This window comes from Mesoplodon bidens (genome assembly GCF_964165515.1).
Source record: "Mesoplodon bidens genome assembly, chromosome: 3".
Taxonomy (NCBI): domain Eukaryota; kingdom Metazoa; phylum Chordata; class Mammalia; order Artiodactyla; family Ziphiidae; genus Mesoplodon; species Mesoplodon bidens.
In genome coordinates, this window is record NC_138178.1 from 16,507,847 (window position 1) to 16,531,341 (window position 23,495).

The 23,495-nt window shown below is 39.1% G+C and overlaps 1 protein-coding gene across 2 annotated transcripts in view; it reads right to left on the reverse strand.

Annotated features, from left to right (window-relative positions):
* Positions 1 to 23,495, reverse strand: part of ITGB1 (integrin subunit beta 1) — a 44,994-nt gene that overhangs the window by 15,992 nt on the left and 5,507 nt on the right. For both annotated transcript variants that reach the window (XM_081226992.1, XM_081226991.1), the window contains exons 2-7: positions 10,678 to 10,744; positions 8,461 to 8,546; positions 5,556 to 5,778; positions 3,640 to 3,810; positions 2,869 to 3,107; positions 605 to 760 (exon numbers count right to left, since the gene is read on the reverse strand). In XM_081226992.1, coding sequence (XP_081083118.1) covers positions 605 to 760; positions 2,869 to 3,107; positions 3,640 to 3,810; positions 5,556 to 5,778; positions 8,461 to 8,546; positions 10,678 to 10,744 — 942 coding nt within the window. The remainder of the gene's footprint in view (positions 1 to 604; positions 761 to 2,868; positions 3,108 to 3,639; positions 3,811 to 5,555; positions 5,779 to 8,460; positions 8,547 to 10,677; positions 10,745 to 23,495) is intronic.

Genomic DNA, 23,495 nt, shown 5'->3' on the forward strand with positions numbered 1-23,495 from the left:
TCTATCTTTATATGTAAATTTTAAATTTCCATAATAAAAAGACTTTAAAGAGTAAGATTATCTGTGTATATTAAATGTCAGAACAATGAAAGTAAAGAACTGCCAGTAATTAAAGGTTATTATTATCTACTTATCACTTAAGAAAAAGACCAAGATTCAGCAAGGTTTAGATTTCTTCCAGACCTTGAATAATTTGCCAATCTTTATTTTCAGTAGAGGCAGGGTGCCTGCTTTCTTAAATCATGTATAACTAAGACAAGGAGTGTTAAGACTATACAAATGATTTGTTTAGACATAACATCGAGCTTGCTACCCCTTGACGTAGCGAGTGAGAGGAGACAGAGCTTTGGGCTGAGGCGCAGAGTCGGAGTCAGCAGCTCCCCTCACCCCCAGGCCCTCATCTACGTGGAAGGAAGCAAGCACAAAGCCAGAGCCTCAAAACAGCAACACGAGCTTTCCTGCACATTAGGTCAGGGCCCAACTTACCAAAATAACAAAACCCCAAACCCTGAAAACCCCACAAGCCAGTCACCCACAATACTCTTAGTATTAGACACTAAACTCAATCTGAATCCATTCAATATGTAAGGAGCTAAGCACTTACATAATAATGGCTCATTGTGTACACATCGTTTTCCAGGTGACACTGTCCATCATTTGGTAAAACAATGCCACCAAGTTTCCCATCTCCAGCAAAGTGAAACCCAGCATCCGTGGAAAACACCAGCAGCCGCGTCACATTCCTCCAGCCAATCAATGACTCGAAAAGAAAAGGATTTCAATTTTAAAATACTACCCACAATTCAGCATAAATCTTTTCATCTTTATGTAGGCTACCACCGCACTCTCAACCTAATTCCGTATCTTCTCTTTTCACAATGCCAATATCCTTGCTGATGAAGGCACAGAGACCACTGAATAAAACTCCTCCACCCCACTGTAAAACTCCACCTTGCCTGGCTGTCCATCTCTTTCAGCTCTTTTTTAAAAACTGTATCTTTTAAAGTTCATGTCTCTCTCCCCATTAGAAAGTACGCTCGCTCTGTGCAGGGCAGGGACCACATCGGGTTTTGTGCTTCATCTTATCTTCAGCAGTCAGCACAGTGCTTGGCACATAGTAGGTGCTTAATGAGTAAATGCAAATGTCTCAGCCCACACCCCTCTTGGCCCAGATATCACTGTCTCATTCCCATCCATCCTTGCTCCACCTTCTGTAGCGTATACTTCCTTTATCAGCCACCACATTGACTTCCTTTTTTAATTACAGAAAAAGTACCTTCTCCAAAGACTTGCCCTGCTTAATTCCACCCATTCTAACCCATCAGTACTGCTTATTTGTTCATTTATTTTATTTTCCACCTTATTCAGCAAAGGATTTAAAGTAGCAGTAAAATCCTCTTCTATGGTAATTTTATAATCACATCTGTCTAAATACTCAATTACATCTGTGTATACCCTCATAAGACTATAAAATCCTTGAAGGCAGGAATTAAGTTTATTAATGCCGGCAGTCCAAGTAGAATGTCTGTCTCTTTTTCATGCAGAGAAGTAAGTGGAACAGTTCCTCTTAGTCAGCATGAGGAAAACCGAGAGTAGCGGCCACAGATGCTGTGGCTTGTTTTAATCCCAAGGCTAAGGCACAGGTAGAGGCAGCCCAGAGAATGCTCCCTCCACAGTGAGCTGCTAACAGGATCACAAATGAATGGCTGGAGAGAAAACAGGCATCAGCCTGGGCACTACCTGGAATGTCACTCTCTTCCCCTTTAAAAGCAGAGACTATCCTTAAATTGCAACTACCCCAGTGAGAAGTCAAGAGTAACGATAATCTAGTAGTTAATATTTGCTGGGTGCTTAGTGGCACTGTATATGGATTACCATATTTAAACTTCATAACAACCCTATGAGGTTTATCTGTTATTATCCCTTCTTAAGGAGAAGGAAACAGCCCTCTAGAATGGCAAGGAAATTGCCTAGTGGATGAGCAGTGATGGGAACATTTGAAGCCATTTCCTAACAGTCTAAGGACTGTTGTCTTAAACACTATACCATATTATCATCTTGGGTATCAAGTTACACATTAAAAATTGGTTGGAAAATAACCATTAAGAAGCATCTGGAATCAAGGAAGGTCTTCTAGAGCATACGGGTACTCTAAGGAAAAAGGGGCGGGGGGGAATGAGACAGTCAGGTACTTAAACTTTATCTACCTCACAATGTTTTCTATTTTCAGCTTCAGCTGAATCATTAAAAGGTCACCTCAAAATCATCACCTGGTAAATGGGTCATAAAATTCTAACCACTAGCCCAATGGAGATCAGCTTACTACTACTGAAAATCTTGCAATTAAAATTACAATTATATGACTTCTCAAAATACCTGTTCTCATATAGCTTTCAAACTAAGACTTTAAAAGTTCTTTCTTTTTGAATGACACGGGGAAGATACCTCTCAAAGATGATAAGCAGAAGAAAACTGACCAGAGGAAAATGGTGTCTGAGACACAGTCCATTTGAGCACTTTTAATGCTCCTGGAGACGTCCCAGATAACCCCAATTCCATCTCAGGCACAAAGCCAGAAAGCTAGGGTTCCTGGGCCTCTTCTAAAAACCTAGAGCACCAGCTAAAGCTAAAATGCCCCACTGTTTCAAATGGTGAGCATTCTGGCTTTTAAAACCCTGTGTAAATGAACTAACTGCCTCGTTTAAATAGGGGCAAAATGATTATGCTTTTATAAAGCATTTGTAGTTGGAGGGAACTTAAGGGATTAGTCAAGTATGCTACAGTAATTAAGGTAACTTCTTCTGACAGCAAAATCACATTCAAAATTCACACAAATAATATCCTTTTGTAGAAAATGAATGCACTCACTCCACAAACTGCAACTTGCATGATTGCATCAAAGCCACCTTCTGGAGAATCCAAATTTCCAGATATGCGCTGTTTACCAACAAGTTCATTAAATACCTCCCCTTTATCAGTAAGGCTGAGCACATTTTTATAGCTAAATGGGCTGGTGCAGTTCTGTTCACTTGTGCAAGGGTTCCTGAGTTTAGCTGGTGTTGTGCTAATGTAAGGCATCACGGTTTTCTCCACAAATGAGCCAAACCCTGTGAAGGAAAATGCACACACAGTGATGACAGATGGAGGGTAGATGGATGGACGGATGGATAAACTGCATGAAAAATATCAAGTACATTACCACCTGTAAGTCAATCTTTTTCTTTAATAAGAAATAATAAGGGTTTTAATAATTAGGTTTGGAAAGGAGATCACTATGAAAAATCCAGGTCTGACGTGAGATTAAGGCTGTAGAGGCAGGTGTGGTCATACTAACTAGTAATGAAAAAAACTGTAATCAACATGTTTATAAAATATATCAACAAATCAATGCATAAATTCCTGTGAAAACATGCAAGCATTTCATTACCTATGTGGTGTAAGGTGTGTCAAATAACATGATCACCTACAGTAACAGATGAACAAGGAGGCGGAAAAATTATTAGATGTCTGACAGGAATATCAGTTCTCTCAAAAAGAAAAGACTAAAACCTGGCCTGTTTATCTCACATGCATGTGGTGAAGAACAAAACTGCCAGTATTTATACAAATGAAAACTATTCATTTTCTCAAACTTCCTACCAATTCGGAAGTCTGAAGTAATCCTCCTCATTTCATTCATCAAATCAGTTCCAAGGCTTTTCACATTCTCCAAGTCGTCTTTCATAGAGTAGGAGAGGTCCATAAGGTAGTAGAGGTCAATGGGATAGTCTTCAGCTCGCTTGAATTTTAATGTCAATGTCTGTGGCTCCCCTAATTAAACAGAGATTAGAAAAGAAAATAAGCTTGCCAACAATCCAAAAGCGAATGAGAAAAACCAAGTAAATTCGATTGATAAAGTATACACTATAAACTGTATTATCGACATAGTTTTTACAAAAACCTGGGCATTCCACAGGTAACTGAATCAATGGATGTGTACTCATTTCAATCACAAATACTTAAAATGCCAGGCCCCGGGGATGGTGAAAAAGACAGCATTCCCCATCCACAGCAGGCAAGACAGGCAAACAGTGGGTTGGTAACTATGACAGAAGAAAACAGACAGCCAGAACAACATAAACTAGACTGGGTGGGTGAGGCAGATACACTACAGGGTACACCAGACTTTTTAGAGACTAACGTTATAAAGTGAAGACTCTTCTTTGTTTAATGGGATGCACTATATGCAGTGAATAACATAACCTGATTTTCACTGTAGAAAACCTGAAGAATAGTTTTAAAGATGATTATAGAGACAAAGAAACTTGTTAAGAAACTATAGCAAAAATCTAAGAAAAAGATAAGGATCTGAAACAATGAGGAAGGAGAAGAGATGTACCAGAGGTGTGAGATATAATCTACTCAGAAAATACACGAGAAGGAAGAGGTCTGGGTGAAAAGTCATTAAATTTTTAACTTGCAAATTTTCTCTATATAGACTCTTGGTTGACAGTTGGATAACTGGGTTTGGAGCTTAAAAAGTCTGTGTTACAGCCCACAAACGGCTTTAAAGCCATGAGAGGAAAACCAACAATTAAGTGGACTACAAAGAGGAAGGAAGAAAAAAGACACAGAAGGGAGACTGCAAAGCACTGTTAATAGATAAGAAGCAAAGCAGGAATGTTATCGCAGACGCCGCAAGGGGAGCATTTCAAGAAGCTCAGAGGCATCGCTTGGACAGGAAGGTTAATAATAAAAAAAGGCCTGACGAGGGTCCACCAGGCCTGGTGGTTCCAGGTGCCAGCAGAGCTTTGCCAGAGCAGCTCTAGAAGTGCAAGGCTGCCAGCACCAGGCTGAAGAGAGAGCAAGAGGGGAAGGGGCGGCGGGGAGGCAGGCACGGGACAGTCCTCTGAGAGGAAGGGGCGGGAAACTAGAAGAGGAGAAAGGGGGCTTGTTTCTTCCTCCTTTTTCCCAGATGCAGGACTGCTCCAGATTCTTATGAAAACCTTAATATTTTATCAATACTGAACAAAAACAAAGGAAAAAATAGATTAAAATGTTGTCTGTATATTATGTAATTATACCAGAAGATGGATATTTTTATCTTTAAAAACCCATTAGGGCCTCCCTGGTGGCGCAGTGGTTGAGAGTCCGCCTGCCGATGCAGGGGATACGGGTTCGTGCCCCGGTCTGGGAGGATCCCATATGCCGCGGAGCGGCTGGGCCCGTGAGCCATGGCCGCTGGGCCTGCGCGTCCGGAGCCTGTGCTCCGCAACGGGAGAGGCCACAACAGTGAGAGGCCCGCATACCGCAAAAAGAAAAAAAAAAAAAACCATTAAATCTAATACTTTCTGAATCTTTAACAGAATTTACATTAGACACAGGTAACATTTACTTCAGGTACATGTGTCTTACAAATTGTTATACCTGCAAAAAATTTCTAAAAGTTAATGTATTCAACATTTCTATTTGAGTGTCAGTCCACATATGAAAATGAACCCTCAACAGAAACTTACATCAAGTTGTCAAAAAGCTCAAGTAGACACAAAGGCATTCATAGAATCAGATTTCTGTACCTGATCGTAACTGCAAAACCACCTGCTGTGGTTGGATCTGAGTAATATCTTCTGGCTGCAGCTTCTCTGCTGTTCCTTTGCTACGGTTGGTGACATTTTTATTTTTCTTTATATCTTTGGAGCCTCTGGGATTTTCAATGTCATCTGGATGACAGCCCTTCTTTTTTAAGGCTTCTAAATCATCACATCGAGCAGAAGTAGGCATTCCTTCTTGTAAAAATGTCTAAGTGACGTGTAAAATATAGGTATAAATAAAAAGTATAGTGGTCAAACCTTTTACATAATCGTAACTGCAAATAACTAATTAAATTGCAAAAATCAGGTAACACATCTAATGTATTTCATTTCTGGTTTTTAAACAAAATGCTCCCTTCATCCAAACCATAATAAACAAAACAGATAAAAACAAAAATTTGTCCTTGAAAGTAATACCGTTATTGCTAATATATTACTAGTACCGTATTACTTTAGTAATACTTAGAGGACTGACCTAAGTGTACCTTTTAACAGTTTCATGTTCAAATTCAGAGTATCTACTCAAAGAAATTTCTTTTGTGAAATTACTTATTTAGCATGGTTAAGAGCCACTAATAATATATATAACCAAATATCAGACAAATATTTTTTCCAAAGTTTCCCTTAGAAAAATTCTTAGAGTCTCTCATATTATGTAGCAGCATCCTTCATGATATTTTGAACAACTCAATGTACAGGGAAAACATGTCACCCTAAAACCTTTCTTAAAAAGGAGAACAAGAAATTTACCACAAATTTAGTAAGTACTCTTGGAGGTTTACAAATATTTTAGGTATTGGCTATTATTGTAAACAAGCCTTTTAGAACTTTTTTTTTTAATGTAAGTGATTATATGACAGGGTCAAAAACATATATAGGGTGAATTTTTTTTAAATAAAAAAGGTTGTAATGGTATGTGAATGGTACTTGTGGCATGGGGTAAAATTTCCACTAGTGACATGATTTTAAAATGTGCTATTTTTATCAGATGACTAAGTGAAAGCAAAAACACTGCTGTTAAGATGCATGTAAAGGTTCTAAATACATTTTTCATAAATGTGAGGAAGGGGAACAATGACGGTCTATTCATGTATATGTGTGTGTATCATTTTAAAAGGTGCACTCCTAATAGACATTTAACTTTTTCACATATACCCCTAAAAATTTGTATTTAATTGGCCAAAAATCTTTTTTAAAATCTTGACATTGGGAAAATGAGGAAATGCCTTTCATTTGGGGTCACTTTATGTTTTGTATGGTTGTTTATTATCTACCAATTTCATGGTGCTGAATAAAGTGAGGGTATTTATATACAAAGATTACAAAATGGTTTTGATCAGTTATTTTTTAAAGGAAACATAGTACTAAATGAGAGCCTCTCTGTACTTAGAAAAACTGGAAGGGAGAACCATGGGCCCAACGGTTCAAAGCTGCACAACTTTTATGTGTGGTCAAACCTAAAATGCTGCCAGAGCACAGGGGCCCAGTGCAGGATCCACTTCCAAATATTAGCCAGTCCAGGAAACTAAGATCACAACACTCAAGTAAAATTTCACTAAAGATATCCCAAAATAGCTTTAATAATTTAAGAATTATGCCACAAAGATGGCTAAATTATTGAAAGAATAGTTTGGCTAGGATAACCCTAAACCCCTGATAAACTGTAACCCTCATAAAATGGATGCTGTTGTTGAGAACGGCACGTACCACTATTATAATCTTCTAAGTGAAACTGCTTTAAGTTCATTTGATTCTTGTAAGATCAGAGATAAAGGAGGCAGATCATGCTCATTTTCCAGGTAAGAAAACCAAGAGTTTCAGTTAAGTAAGCCTAGTCCGAGACAAACTCAAGGCACTCCCTATTTCCTTCACTGTCTCCAACTTAATTCCAGAATACCGTTTTAGAACAGAAGGTACCAGTAGAAAATTTTTAAAATAACAAAACGAAAACTTCTCATTTTGTCTTTCATAGGTCAAATCATACAAAATATCTGACATTTGACCACTATCGCCCACAAAACAGGCACTTGACTGTGGGGTCAACTGCCTGAGTAAAAACAAACAATAAGCCTTTGACCTTCTGATATTATTCACTCTGTAAATAAATTATATACCCTCAAAATGACTTCCCGTTACCTCCAGTACCAACTTAGCATTCATCTGTTTATTCATTCATTCAATATTTAGTAAGCTTTGTGGAAGGTACCATGTTAAGCAATGTACAGAGATGACAAGAGTGAATAAAATTTAAAGCCTAACCTCAATGGGCTTTGATTAGGATGCAAATCAAGTGTATATTAGTTTAATTAAAACATAATTAGGCAGGTTGATTAGGATGCAAATCAAGTGTATATTAGTTTAATTAAAACATAATTAGGCAGGTTAATGTATACCTCTCCCATCATAAAAAAAGGGAAAAATCTAAAACAGTCCAATGAAATGGCTAGAGGTTTTTGGGAAGCTGTCCAATAGAAACAATGCACACTACAAAGGTGAGCTACGTATGTATTTTTAAATTGTCTAGTAGCCACGCTGAGAGGAAGAAAAAAAAGAAACGGGAAATTAATAATATATACAAAATGTCAGTGATTTCAAAAATCATTAATGTTGAAATGCTAAGTCTTCAATCTCTGGTATGTATTTAAGGCTGACGGGAACTCTCAATTTGGACCACCCATATCTCAGGTGCTCAACATCACCACACATGCCTAGCACGCCCTGTGCTGGGCAGCACAGCTCCAGAGCATCTCACAGGATTACACAGAGCTGACGCTTATTCAGTCAACAACGAGGAAGTGAAAAGTCACATCGAACACTTCACAAGGATATAGTTTTGGGCAACACTAAATGACTAGAGAATAGATGGAAAGACTTGAACAATCTTACTTACTGAATTTGTGCACCATCCACAATTTGGCCCTGCTTGTATACACTCTCCACATGATTTGGCATTTGCTTTTAAACATCTGTTTTCATCTGTCAGGAGAAACAAAGAATAGACCACTTTACTTGAAGTGTCGAGAGAGAACAGTGAAGAATCTGGATCACAATGACAATACAACATATATGAACGTTAAATATAAACACTATGAACCTCGTTACTAAGCTGATTCGGACCTACCCCCCAGAGAGAGGTGATTTTGGATCATCTTGGCACAGAGAATCATAAAAAGACACAGTTATCTCTCTTGTATTCTATAGCAAAGACTAGGTACCCTTAATCTATACATTTGTCCTTTTTTTCCAAAGGCATGATTTCAGGCTCTCTCATGTTGGATGGTCATTAATTCTCAGGATTGTTCTTACAACTGGGTAAAAGTATTATTTCTCTTCATTTAACTCATCCCACCACACCCATACCCCACCCCCTCAAGCAGGCACTTTCATTTTCGTTTGTTAAATACTTGAAAAGTCCATATTCACCTAATCCACAACCCCTTGATTTTTCAGGTCTGTGTTCAAAGTACACCATATAGTTCTTCAAATCCGTGTAAGGATCAGCATGTCTGCCGTGTGGTAAGTACTAATATGGACTGTCTCCAATGTATGTTTTCTGATTATAAACCTAACACACGTTCATTATAAAAAATTTGGAAAATATGTAAAAGTATAAAGAACAAACTAAAAATCAAAACCTGCTCACTAAGAGATAACTACTGTTAACATGTTTTGTATATTTCTTCTCAGTCTTTTTTCTAAGCAGATAAATAAAACAATAGCAAGGAAGCAGGCATATACAGACATTAGTTAAATGAAATCAAGGATATACATTTTATATACTACTTTCTATATTTAATCCAAATGTTTCATTCCAAATTCTTCAAAAACATGGCCTTAATGATTACATATTCCATTATATTAATGTATCCTATTCAATGATGGATAAATTTAGATTGTTTTTAATTGCATAGTTCACACATGCCACACGAACCCTCCACATATATACACATACATGCATATATATATATATGCACCCACTCTGATGACCATTCTTATAATGTAAAACTGATTATTTCCTTATCACAAATTAAAAAAAAAATACTGAGGCGAAGAGTATTAACTTTTAAAGATTCTCAGTACACACTAACTTCTCTCCAGCAGTAACGTTCAAATGCACACTCCCACAAGCAGTGTACACACACCATTTCACCATACCCTCAACAAGAAACACTTTTTTAATGCGAAGATTTTTTAAAATTCATTTAACAGGTATAAATAAGAACATCAATTTAATTGTCAGTTACTGAAGATTTCATTTTTTTTGTATTTTTACTGGCCATTTCTTTTATAAATTTTGTTACATCTTTTGCAAATTTTCTATTATCATGTTCATCTGTTTTTATTAGAGCTCTACATTTGTAAGTAAAATTAAATCCTTATTTAGTTTCTCATTTTGTCGATGGTGTTTTGACACACACTTTGGTTTTTTATGTTATTGCTGGTTTTATGTCATTTAAATTTATCAATAACTTCCCTTACGGTTTCTTTCTTCATTCTTCCGTGTGGTAAGTCCTTCCACCGTAATATCAAACAATTGTTCTATGCAGTGTATTTTTTGAGATTTGGAGAACAGAATTGGACATCTGTTATTCCAGATGTGGATGCACCATGGTTTATAAGAGGATTAAATATATTTTCAGGTTTATTTTTCATTCCTCTCCTATATGACACCAACATTTTGCAAGACTTTTGATCAAAGAGCAAGAACATCTTCTGGAAAGCCAACTGTTCCTGCTCTCATTCTTTTAGATAGTAGTGGATAGTTCATAATCCACTGTTCTACACATTTACTTCATTTCCTTCTAACGATGTTAACACGCCTTTGCTTTCTCTATGCTCACTTACACACTCTATGATATTCCCCAAAGAGCTCTGTGCAGTGCATCCTATTCCCGTTGTCACTCTGGGTGACTGGAGGAGAGCCTGAGAAAGGGCCTTGCAGGCACTGGAAGGGCCCCGCCCTCAACTCTGAGGGAGGTGAGGCCACGGCAAGACTTTCAGAAGGAGGAAGATGACCGGATGTAGGTTTTTCCAGGAATCTAAAGTGCTCAAAAAGTGACACAAGATACTGAAGTGAAAAGACAACTATGAAACGTCTTTTTTTTACCTGCTTGGCCAAACACATAGCAAACTGAACTGATCAATCCAATCCAGAAAATCAGTTGTAAATTCATCTGAAATATAAAATGTACCATGTTATATTAAGGAAAAAAAACATATAAAGCCTAATCATTGCCACTCACCTGACCGTCCGCTAATTTCTAAGTGTAAAGGCACCTTCCTCCCCAGCCCTTCTCCATGCTTAACATCCACCTCTCCCCCCGGTACCTCACCTTCCACTCCAGATCCCCAGAATCCACTCTTACTTTTCTCCAAATCAATTATACATTAATATTTAATTAACAGTGCTCAAAACAGAAAGTGTCAAGTATTCCTACACCTAAAAGCTATTAAGTCTTTGTCCCATGGAATCTCTGTTACCTCCTGTGACTCCTAGGGGCCAAACAGGCATATCCATATGCCTCAGTTACCTCAACACTGAGTGTTAGTTTGAGTGAACCTTTCAAAATCCTGATCATGTCATCCCCTTGCTTACAACTTTTCAATAGTTTTTATTTCTTCTAAGGCTAAGACCAACATCCTGTACAAGGCCCCAGCTCAATTTTTGAGTTTGATGTCCTGTAACTATTTCTTAAGAAAATCAACTTCTGTGCATGGAATTAGTAAAATATTCAGTTCAATTTCCTACAATTTCTAGATCTACAAACTACACAAAAGTGGGGGAGAGGGACATCAGAAGACCTGAAAGAGGCTTAAGTGTCTTTTAGAATCTCAAAGGAAAATTAAGTAAGAGTCTGTATATTAAGCAGGATACCTCAAACGCCAACCATTAGGTATGTAACTGTTTTGTGTGAATCAAAGTTTTCACAATATTAATCTATACCTTACCAGAGTTGGTCAAAGACGGCTATAGCCACAGGTCGCTGACCCTATTCCTTAACTACTTTTACTGCTCTTGGACTAGCAGCCAGTCTAATAATTATGCATGAACACCTGCTCCTTCCACAAGAATGCAAAAAAACCAAAAGCAAATATAACACCCCCCACCAAGCAAAGTTTAACTTTACTACTTAGCAAAGAAATATAAATTAAAGCAATGTAAGGTAAACCAACAAGCAGGAAAAAAAAAAAAGTTTTTTAACCCAACGAAACAACAGAACAAAGACTTACTGCAGATGGCTAAGAGAGACCAGAGATGGCTGCAAACTGGTATAACTTGGGGGAAAATAATTTAACAATCTATATCAAAAAGCATTAAAACTGTTTCTACCCTCTGACTTAGTAAACAAGCTACTAGGAATTCATCCTAATAATTTAAAATATAAAAAGTGATACACATGCACATACACTTTCAGTATAGACTCTAGCATGTTTATAACAGACAAAAGTGCCAACGTCCTCTAGAATGATGGGGAAAGGGCTAACTATCAACTTGATGGACTGCTGGAGTCAAAAGAATACTGTAGTAACATCAAAAGGTTTACAGAATAACTTTTGGATGCAAAGAACACATTAAGATGACAGGTATGTAAAAATAACAGTATATAAACATATAAAGTAACCAAAGAATCCTGGAGATGACAGTTATAAGCATAATATAAAGACAATGGGTTCATTTGTTTTTAAATTGTTCTAGTGTTTTCTTCTTTTCACTTTCTTAGTAAAAACAATTACGGCAGGGTACTGTGTGGAATTTTTTTCTTTCTTGGTGAATTTCCTTTAATAAGAAAAAAAAATTCCTTTCAAAACCCCTCATTTTCAAGGGCTTATGTTCTTGATACAATCCCACAGCTCCAAGAAAATGCTTTAAAGTTATGTTCTGAGCACCCCTGGGATACTGGGTTTCCTCTGTCAAATGCTGCTCACATTTTCTGGTTTCCCAAAGAAAAGCAGTATGAATAACTTGCACAGTCATCCACTTTGCAACTGTGCTCGGAGCAGCCAGTTCTGTTATGCCACAGTTTTGCTTACGTTATTACTTGTGACTGCATCCAAAAGCCCAACAAAAGCTGCGGGTCACTGAAGTGTGAAATGCCTGACAGTTTACCTTTTAAGGCCTGACTAAAAGGTTTGATGTGTAAAAAATCCACGCAGACTATAATTCTAAACAATTCAAATAATGTTATCAATTCCAAAGCTATGATTAAAAGGACCTGGAACAGCAAGACGCCCGAAGAAATGCATGACTGTGATGAATGGAACATCTGGGCAGTTTCTACACAAAGAGAACAGAACAAATATTTGGTCCATATATGGACTCTGATACGTGTGTCTTCAGGATACAACTCAGGTCACCTTAAGGACCACTAGACTACCTTGGGAAACCTTTAAAATGTTACACAACTCAGAGAAGCACCACTAAGGTGAAGTTATTTGGTAGCAGGAAAAGTTTCCTAACATTCTTAGGTCCCATAGCTTTAAAATACTACTTTAATGCCATTTTTCTTTTCCTTCTATAAACGTTGATGCGCCAAAGATCAGCCTCCTGAGGAAGCAGGCAGCGCCAGGGCTGTAGAGCCACCGAAGGAACCAGGGTGGAGGGCAGCCCGAGGCCAGCAGCAGCCCTGCCAGGGCAGCGGCCAGGCCTGCAAAGGCCAGGCCTGCAAAGGGAAGCAGAGAAGCCCTAGGAGACGGAAGACGGCGGCAGTTAGGGGAGTAAAGGAAAGCCACGAGGACGGCCGGGCGGAGACAAGAGCAGCGAGGAGGGCCCCAGGAGAGCAGGCAGCAGAGAGGCGGCGGGGCGAGGGGGCAGGGAGGAAGGGTGGCGCCCCAAGAGCTCTGGAGACTTCCAGACGCCCTGAGGCAGCACCGGTCAGTGTGTGGTCCAGGGAGAACCCCAGGCCTGAAAACCCCTACCCTGGGAGGTGGGGCCCACACCCCAGGTGACTCTCAGGCTGAGAAAGGTGCCCCGCGGAGTCTCCCCGCAAGAGCACTCCACACAGAACAGTTCCTGAGGAGAGGCCACCAGGGAGAGACGCCTTCAGGTCCTGTCCTCATCCTAACTTTCACTGTCTTCACGATCAAAGGTCTAGAAATAGTTATCTACCTGGGTCTCCGTCTCCCTCCTCCACCTGTGTAACTGGGTGTCCGCTTCCCACCGTGCATGTGAAACTGCTCTTGAAAAAGAAAACTTCCCAGGCCTATCCTACTCTCTGCATCCACCCATTCATTCATTCATTCAAAACTTTAGTGCCTGCCTACAAAACGTACCTGGGGACATACATCAGTTTACCACCCAAAGAATTTACACAGCAACACTGACTACACCTCACTGTTCTTTCTTAACGTGCTCTGTTCTCATGAACTTCACTGGCTTCTCCCTTACCTTCTGGATGTTCTTCCTCTGCCAACTCTGTCAGGCTCTGTGCCCTACTGGAGATACAAAGATCGCTGTCTCAAGGAATTTTCAGTTCAAAGACAAAAAATACAAATAATTACAATGTGATATGGTGGTTTCTACAATGAAGCTAAGGACAAAGTGCGCTGAGGATGCCAAAATCTGCCGGGACAAGTTCAGAAGCTTCATGGAGGCTCAAACCGCAGCCTCATAGGAAACGAGCAGGAACTGGAGAGAAACACCCCAGGCAAAAGCTCTGCACGTGCAAGGCCACGGAGTCCTGAGAAGAACTGTAATAACTTCTTTCCAATCTTATTACTAAACATACACGTTTGGGTGACTTCTCTCTCTCCCCCCAAACTGGAATTGATTTGCTCTAGCTTTACAGAAAAAAAGACTAGAAAAAATGTATTTATATGTTATTTGTAGTTAAATCTGGTCAGTGGGATGAGTGATTATTTTATCCCTGTAATTTTCTACAGTAAGTATAAATTATGTTAAAATCTTAAAATATCATAAAGGCCAAAAAGAATCTTAAAGTACTTAGGTATTTCTGAGACTTAAATTATAAGCTGGAAATAACAGAAACCGAGACCAGCAAGGCAGGAGGTTACAGTCAGGTTACAGAGAGCCTTAAATGCCATTCACGCTGAGAGTTTAGATTCTATTCTACATGTAGCAAGGAAGCTGGAGAAAAATGGCACAGGGTAGTAACATGACAACATGTAAGTGGCAGAAAATCAGTGGGGTAGAGGATGAATGGCAAGACAGGAGCTACTGGACAGGTACAAAACTTACTGCTGAGGTTTCAGAGTAACAATGGACAAGAAGACAAATCAGTGATTAGCAGGGACCTGAGGGCTGCTTAGATAAGGAAGACGGTTGCTTAGATAAGGCAGGGTGAGAGAAGAAGGGATCATCACTTCCAAATGAAGAAGGCAGAAGGAGAACGGAGTTAGGGGAGAAAATACTGACTTTGATTTAGAAATGTGGAATGTGAAAGGCCTGTGTGAAATCTAGGAAAGATACAAACTGGGAAATTAAGACCTATGGGCCTGGCTTTCAGGAATTCAGGGTTAGAGATACATACCCAAGAGTTGTGGACGGCAATGAAATTATGAAGATGGTTGAGACTGTGAAGAAAAGAATACTAAGGAAGAGAGGAGAGCTGCAGGCAGACACGAAGAGAGTGATGGAGCCAGGCCCCCCTAGAGCGAACAGGCGTGCAGCACAAGGGGCATATTCCCCTGAATAGAGGTGCAGCATCTTTCTCTAAGTCAGGGCAGGGGGTAAAAAGCTGAGCAAGTTCATTCATCACAGCTCACGTTTTTTCCTGAAATAGGAAGCAAGGACAAGTGCTGGGAGAAAAGGGGAGGGGGGAGTTGGGAGACTGAAGAAAATCAAGAAGATGCAACAGGATTGTAGAGCAATGCTGAGGGCCCAGCAGGTACCGGACACCCTAATTATAAAGACACATTTCTAACACTCATCTCACTTGAAACTACCTGTTAAGCGTCTGCCCTGACAGGTTCTAAGCACCAAGAACACAGGACCTAGAAGCACCTGGCATAAAATCAGTGCTCATAAACTTTAGCTGAAATACATTAAACTGTATGACATTTTTCTTGGACATTATTTAGAAGCCCAGGAAAGAAGAGCTTCTCAGAATTAGTTACTATGCAGACCCTCTTTAAAGAGCAAACAGTTACTGTAGACACCCTAGGGATAACAATTTTCAATTCACTTAGGTATATGCAAGCCAGTTTACAGCTAGATAGAAAATGCCTCATGCTCCAGGCTCCTGTACATTATGAACCAAAATTCACTTACACATACAAACACAAACATAGGCACTGAAATAACATATATATATATATATATATCTATATATATACACACTCAGTTATAAGGTGGTCAACCAGATAATCCACATACTGCTTGTTTATTATTATAATTATTTGCACAAAAGCCCAAAATTTTTAGAAATTCCTGTAGCAACACTCAAAAATCGCTGAGACTACCTCCCATGGGTCCTTAAACTCCAATTTGAAACTGCTGAATTAATTCCATTGTTTACAGAGCAAGTGCAGGAGGAGGAAGGGGTCCGAGCAGTGGCAGTGCTGACAGAACATCAACAAAGAGAAGAGGACAAAGTCAAAGGCCCAGAGATCAGGGTGCAGGTGAGAGAAAGGGGCTGAAGAGCCGGGCGTGACATTTCAGGGTCAGGCAGTGTGGGGTAAACGGTCCAGGTGAGGAGACAGCTACGGGGACTGGTTTCGCTGGGGTCTGTCCCCAGAGCGGAGCCTGAGGTCACGCATGTGTGCTAGTGGCTCACTCGGAAGGTGGCCCGGGAACGAGAGGTGCTCAGGAGAGCAAACCAAGGGGAAAGGCCAGGGCGCGTTAGCTGCCGCAGCGGGTGCCTGGGGGCTTGGTCTTACTGAGAAGGTCTGAGAAGTGTATACAGTTCACCCCCTGGATCCATAGGTTCCACTGGTGGATTCGACCAATGACAGATGGGAAAAAAATTTTTTTAATTCCAGAAGGTTCCAAAAAGCAAAATTTGAATGTGCCCTGCACAGGCAACTATTTACATAGTATTTACATTTTATTAGGTATTATAAGTCATCTAGAGGTGATTTAAAGTATACGTGAGGAAGTGCATAGGTTACATGCAAATACTACACCATCCTGTAAGAGAGACCTGAGCCTCTGCGGATTTGGTTGGGGGTGGGGAAGACAGGACGTGTCCTGGAAACAGTCCTCCTAGAATACCAGGGCCAACTGTAGAAAGTGTGTCCAGAGGAGGATCACCGTGAAGACACGTCTGTCAGTTCGAGTCCCCACAGGTAGAAGTCTGCCCCAAGGGCATGAGCTGCCGTACACTTCCAAGAACAACAGTGCAGCAGCCCAGAAGGCTGCTGCCAGCTTCTCATTCTACGGACAGACAGGGCTTGTTGGAGAAGCCCCAGGGGTTGAAAAGACAGAAGCACTCGAGACAAGATGCAGTCAGCCGGAGTGAGTCACAGAACTGCTCTGAGCTGCAGCAGCGGGACCCAGAGGAGGCCAGGAGGAAGTGAGGGGGACAGAAGCGGTTTCGAGTCCAGCGCTCAAAGCCACGGGAGATGAAAGAGCCAGAAAAGTGTTAGACCAGAATGTGCGAAGTGTCACCTGCATTGACTCCTGAGAGCCTCAAGGATGGCAAGAACCGGGGAGGGGATTTCAGCTGGGTGACTCACGTACAGACATGTACATGTATTAAGACAAACACAAACAACCTCTGTTTAAAAGATTGAGTATTTAAGATGTATGTAGTAGCTCTTACCCATCTACTATAGATGTGTAAGTAAGGCTGACCTGCCTTATGAATTGTCATCTTCTAGAAGTCAAGTCTCCATGTCCTCTGTACCTAGCACGGTACCTTAATATTTAATAAATTAAGAATCTAAAGATAACTGCAGATACTCTGAGGTGTCCAAAAAAAAAAAAAAGTAAGCTTAACAAGGGCAAGAAGGGTGCTGTGCCCACCACTGTTTGCTAAGGCGTAGCAGAGTTCAGAGTGTGGACTGTGGAGCCAGATGCTTGGGCTGAAACCTCTGATCAACCCCTGATTAGGTGGGTGATACTGGAGGGTTATTTAATCTATGCCTCGGTTTCTTCGTCTTTAAAATGGGCAAGGTAGTTCCTACCTTATAGGGGTTATGTGAAGTTTAAATGAGTTGTAAATATAAAGCATTTAAAACAGCATTGGGCACATTGTAAGCACTACCTAGACGGTGCTTGTTATCATTATTACCACACATTACAGCTGGAGCTCGACAACTTGATTCAATAAAGAAGTAACTGTTTTTAAAAGGAACAAAATTGGGTCATTTGTAGAGACATGGATGCACCTAGAGTCTGTCATAACGAATGAAGTAAGTCAGAAAGAGAAAAACAAATATCGTATATTAACGCACCTATGTGGAATCTAGAAAAACGGTACAGATGAACCTGTCTGCAAGGCAGAAACAGACACGAAGACGTAGAGAACAAACGTATGGACACCAAGGGGGGGAAAGGGGAGTGGGATGGATTGGGAGATTGGGATTGACATATATACACTAATATGTATAACACAGATAACTAACAAGAACCTGCTGTACAGCACGGGGAACCCCACTTCGCTGTACAGTAGAAACTAACACAACACTGTAAAACAACTATACCCCAATTTTAAAAAAAAATGTTTTTTAAGTAACCATGTTTGAATGTTTTGCTTTTTTTCAATCCTAATTATAACCAAAAACTCTGAATTGACCCATGTTAGGTGAAACACAAGATACGGAAGAAAGGATAAAGTGTAAGGGTTAGAAAGAACACAACTGCGAGCAATAGATTAAGACTGATTTTTAGAGCCACTCAAATATTATTTTGATATGACATCAAAACCTTATACTGTATATAATAAGGTTTAATCATATGCTAATTATATTAATTAGATACTAATTATTATGTTAAGTATAATTAGATAATAATAATTTAGGTTCCACATTTAAGTAGGATTATTCTACTTTCTAACAATTATATTTAGAACAAATTGTATGTAAAACAATAAAAGCAGCAAAACCTCAGTGCTTTTTATTACTACATTAGATAAAGCACGGATATTTCTGAATGTTAGTATCACAAATCACCTTAAAAAAAGATCAGGGTGGAGGATAACATACCTAATACAAATAGAAATAAGCAAGAATGACTTGAGGCTTCTTCTGTCATGGGGAAGCAAATCTAGGAGAGGCAAAAAGAAAGAAGGAAACTGCCCTGAGAAGATACAGGAGAAACTTGGATCAGAAGCTTGGAACAGTCTGGTTCACTCAGGGACTGCTGCCCACTGAGGACTACTTCAACAGGAGACCTGCTCATTCAGAAGAGGCCGGACGAGGCGCACCAGGCGCAGACAAGAGTAATACAGTAACTGAGGTTTTGATGATTTCAGGTAATTTGTAACAGAGAGTTGTCTTACTTTTATTCCGACACTTTCAAATGACTATAATGATGACAATAATAATGAAAATAATAACAGCTAACTATCTTCTCTAAGTAACTCTACAAGGTTGGGAATGATATTACCTTTGTTTCATATATGAGGAAACCAAACCACAGAGAGGTTAAATAACTTCTCCAAAGTTGCACAGGTAGACCTGAAACCAGACCACCTGAATTCTGAAGCTATGACCTGACTCTGGGCTCCATTAAACGACAATTTTTTTTGAAGGCCTACTCAGTCACTATTTTAAAGATAGAAGAACATCCTTCTACTGTTAGAAGTGACTCAGAGCACAGAAATGGAAAGGACTTAAAATGTTCTGTGAGTTTATTTCTCAGTCCTTCAAAGTGATTGGAGGCCAACAAGTTAAGTATTTTAATTGTCAAATTTCATGAGTATACCCACAAGTTATGGTCTCATTCCTACAAAAGCATTTCATCCTAATATCATTTCTTACTAAGCTAAATTTTATCTAAAGGGTCATAACTCATCCCGTGAACAGTAAATAATGTTAAACACCTCCCCAAAACAATCTGCTTTTAGTGGTTAACAACCTCAAATATGTGCAATTGTTCCCCTTGTCAAAAACTGTACATAGGGGCTTCCCTGGTGGCGCAGTGGTTGAGACTCTGCCTGCTAATGCAGGGGACACGGGTTCGAGCCCTGGTCTGGGAAGATCCCACATGCCGCAGAGCAACTAGGCCCGTGAGCCACAACTACTGAGCCTGCGCGTCTGGAGCCTGTGCTCCGCAACAAGAGAGGCCGCGATAGTGAGTGGCCCCCGCTTGCCACAACTAGAGAAAGCCCTCGCACAGAAACGAAGACCCAACACAGCAAAAATAAAAAAATAAAATAAATTAATAAACTCCTACCCCCAACATCTTTAAAAAAAAAAATGTACATAATTACTTTTATCTCCACTGTAAACTCATCTTTATTCATCAAGGTTAAATGTGGTTTTATGAGCTGTTCAAACTTTTAAATACACACTTATTATCTATTAATGTTTTTAACAATGTGACAAATCAGTCATTTGGCATTTCTTTTTACATTTACAGATAAAGTCTTCAGAAATTTTATAAGTACTTTATTTGTAGAAATTAAACAATTACACTTGAGAGAAAAATTACTTTTAAAAAAATGTGGTGAGTTACATTTACTTCAAGTTTTAAAATTAGGTGCCCAGAAGCCAACTATGCCCAAAAGGTCATAGTACAAAAGGAAATCATCCACAAAAGATTTAGTCCTACAAAATCTTTGCACAGGAACACATTTTTATCCAATACAACTAATTAAATTCAAGTCAACAAATACCTATTGCGTATCTACCATGTACCAGACACACAGATGACAAAGCTGGGAACCCAGGAGTATTCGAAAGCCCAAGCTTTCAATATATGTAGGTTTCTAATAAGAAAGGTTAAGGGTTCTCACCAGTCCAATACTCTCTTCCAGAGAACAGAATTTGCTTCCTTTTTTATACCCTAACATTTTAAATCGTTTCACCTTACTGGTGAAAAAGATTCAGATACCTATACTGAGATATATTATAAGCCTCTCCTAAAAATATAATAAAGGTTGGATTCATCTCAAGTCTGTAACACCAACACTATTTTCTGTATCTGCTTTTAAAAGGAAAAAAATAAATAGTCCAATAATAGATTAATATCTACAAATCAACACAGTCCAGAAAAGGAACACGGAGCCAAGCTGAAAGCCTCGGGGAATTACTGTGCAGTTCATCCAGCTTCTCCCCACACAGAGCAAGCAGATGGGAGGATGTAAACGGAAGGAACTCTGAGAGGCTGCTCTTCTCTATGCCATCAAATTTGAGAGTGACAGCTTGGGGATGAATTCCTCCGGGGCAAGAGCACCTTTCCCCCTTGCAGGAAGAACAATTAAAACTAAACATTTTTCCCCTCTCTCTGGCAGGAAGAGGTGCGTGGCAGTGACCATGGAGGTGCTTATGGCCCAAGTAATAAGCTAGAATTAATGATTAACAGAACTTAGCAGATAAGATGAAAGGGGGAAAAGAGAGGGAACAGGAAAGAGAGGAGGTTGAGTACTCCAAGGCAAAGACACAACACCCCCTTTGAAGTCCTTTTCCACCCACTGTGGTCGATAAATAGTAGTCTGAAGTAGAAAACTTTCTAAAATTCACTACTCCCACCCAGAAGGAAAAAAAACCTTTTTTTGAGCACTGACCCCTTCTTGCCCAAAGGTAGTAACAGCCTGAGTTGAGTTCCAACGACAAAGGTTCAACTGCTCCAAAGCTACAGGCTTACAAAAAAATTTGAAACCTGAGAACGGGGCCAATACTTTAATTACAGAGTAACAGAACAAAATTCATCACTAGTGACTACTCTACCCACCTTCTCCAGGAAAATGAGAACATGGAAGATCAATCATCACCACCCACCGCCACACACTGCAACGGAAAGATAAAGAATGGAAATACTTCTAGTGGGCAAATAAAAAGCCTCAAAGATAAAGAAGCTGGAAGTGGGGAGAAGTAAGGGCATGAAACTGAACATCTAAGAAAAATTTCTACAGCAGAAAAAGTGGAAAGAAAATGAAGAATCTCCTCTGAAAAAAAAGGAGAATGAACTCATTATGCTCTTCAAGGAATTTAGAAAATCTCAAATAGATTTTATAGCAATCAGAAACAGTAAAACCACAAAACTAGAGGAAAAGTATAGAGATAAGGAAGGAAATTTAAGTTGAAATCCTCTACAGAACTCAGACACGTGAGGAACAGAATCAACATGACAGGAAGAGCAGGCTTGACCACAGGGAATTCAAAGTAAGTCAAGGCAATTAGAAACATGATACAGCCAATAGTGATCCAATAAGTAGATAACTGGTATACCACCACCACCACCTCCCCTATCAAAAGGTTATAGCCTTTACATGAGGACAAAAGAAAAATGAATTAAGCATTAAATTCCAAAAACTGGTGAAGGGACACAAAATATACTCAAAGACTACAAAAGGACTTAAAATACAAGCAAAAAATAAACACTTTAAACAAAGCTATTAAGGCATAATATTAAGGGCTGATCCAAAATGAGCATGAAAAGTTGCCTGAACTTAATTCTTCGGAGATCCTCCTTCCACTCAACAGATATTACCCAGCAGTTGACATATTTCAAACCAGACTAGTGAGCTGTTCCTTCTTTATACTTGGCCTTTATACTTGGCTATGTCTACAGATTTTGCCTTTCCCTGTGAAGGGAAAAGAAGCGTAAGTTAGCAACTGCTTTGGTTGAGAAATTTTACTTTGGGGCAAGTTTACAAAGATAACTATGAATGGAGCTAGCAAAAAAAAGTTTACCACCTTAATTAATGGTATCAAAAAGCAAGATTTGTTCCACATAATTTCAATTAAGGAGAATTGTAAGTTATGTTCCCTTGTGTAATTTTATCTACTTTTCAGGAAGATCACTCCAAAATTCTTACTTGATCAAAAATTTAATAAATTTTGACCGTATCTTTTGTCACATCTCTTCTCTGCCCTGTACTGGATTGAAACATAGTGCTGAACATATTTTAAATATATATATATATATACATATATAGAGAGAGAGAGAGGATAAATGTTTTAAAGCCTAACTAAATATAGGTAGAAATCAATTTCTCACTTTACTCAGCACTAAGTTGGGAATAATGTCTACCTTAGAACTACTGCAAGGATAAAATATTACCATGCATGTAAAACAAATATCTTTACAGTGACCTACAGATCAGTTTACTTGATTACTGCTTCAACTCATTCACTGACTTCTAAACGTAAGAACCTGAGTGACTACTTAATTAATGGTTCGAGGTCTTTTTAAACCACGCTTCTTTAGTGAGTGCAAATCCACTCCCTGTTGTGTTTCTGCTGTGCTTTCCTAACATAATACTAAATGCAACTTTTAAAACTACAATCTCTTCCTCCAACAATCAAATATGACCCACCATCACGCCTTCTGAGAAGCAAAGAAATTACTATCTGAAATAAATAATGAACTATAAAATACTGGAGGTAATTATTCCTAATTTCACAAAGACTATGAAAGCTTAAGTTATTTACAGATTCATTCAATAAACATTTATACATGGAAATGTGACCTCCACACATCAAATGGTACACAATTAATTTTTCATGTAAATGCTTCCCTCATCACTCCACTGAAACTACATTCCCTACAACAAAATTAAATATTAATTTTTCTTCTACCTTTCTGAAATTTTTTTGGCCTTCATTGGCTCTTAATCTCTTTACCAACCACCATAAGCGAATTAACTCCTCCTTTTTTTTGTCCCAAAAGATATTCTTGATAGTGTCTAGCGCAGTAAATGACAAACCTTCAGTGATGCTCAATAACACAGTGTTGTTTTAATTCAAATTTCTATTATAACTGATTGTAATCATGTCTGTGAACCACACCAGACTAGAGCTGGAGGGCAAGAATCCAGGCCTTCATTTTATACAACCTTCATTTTATTTATATATATT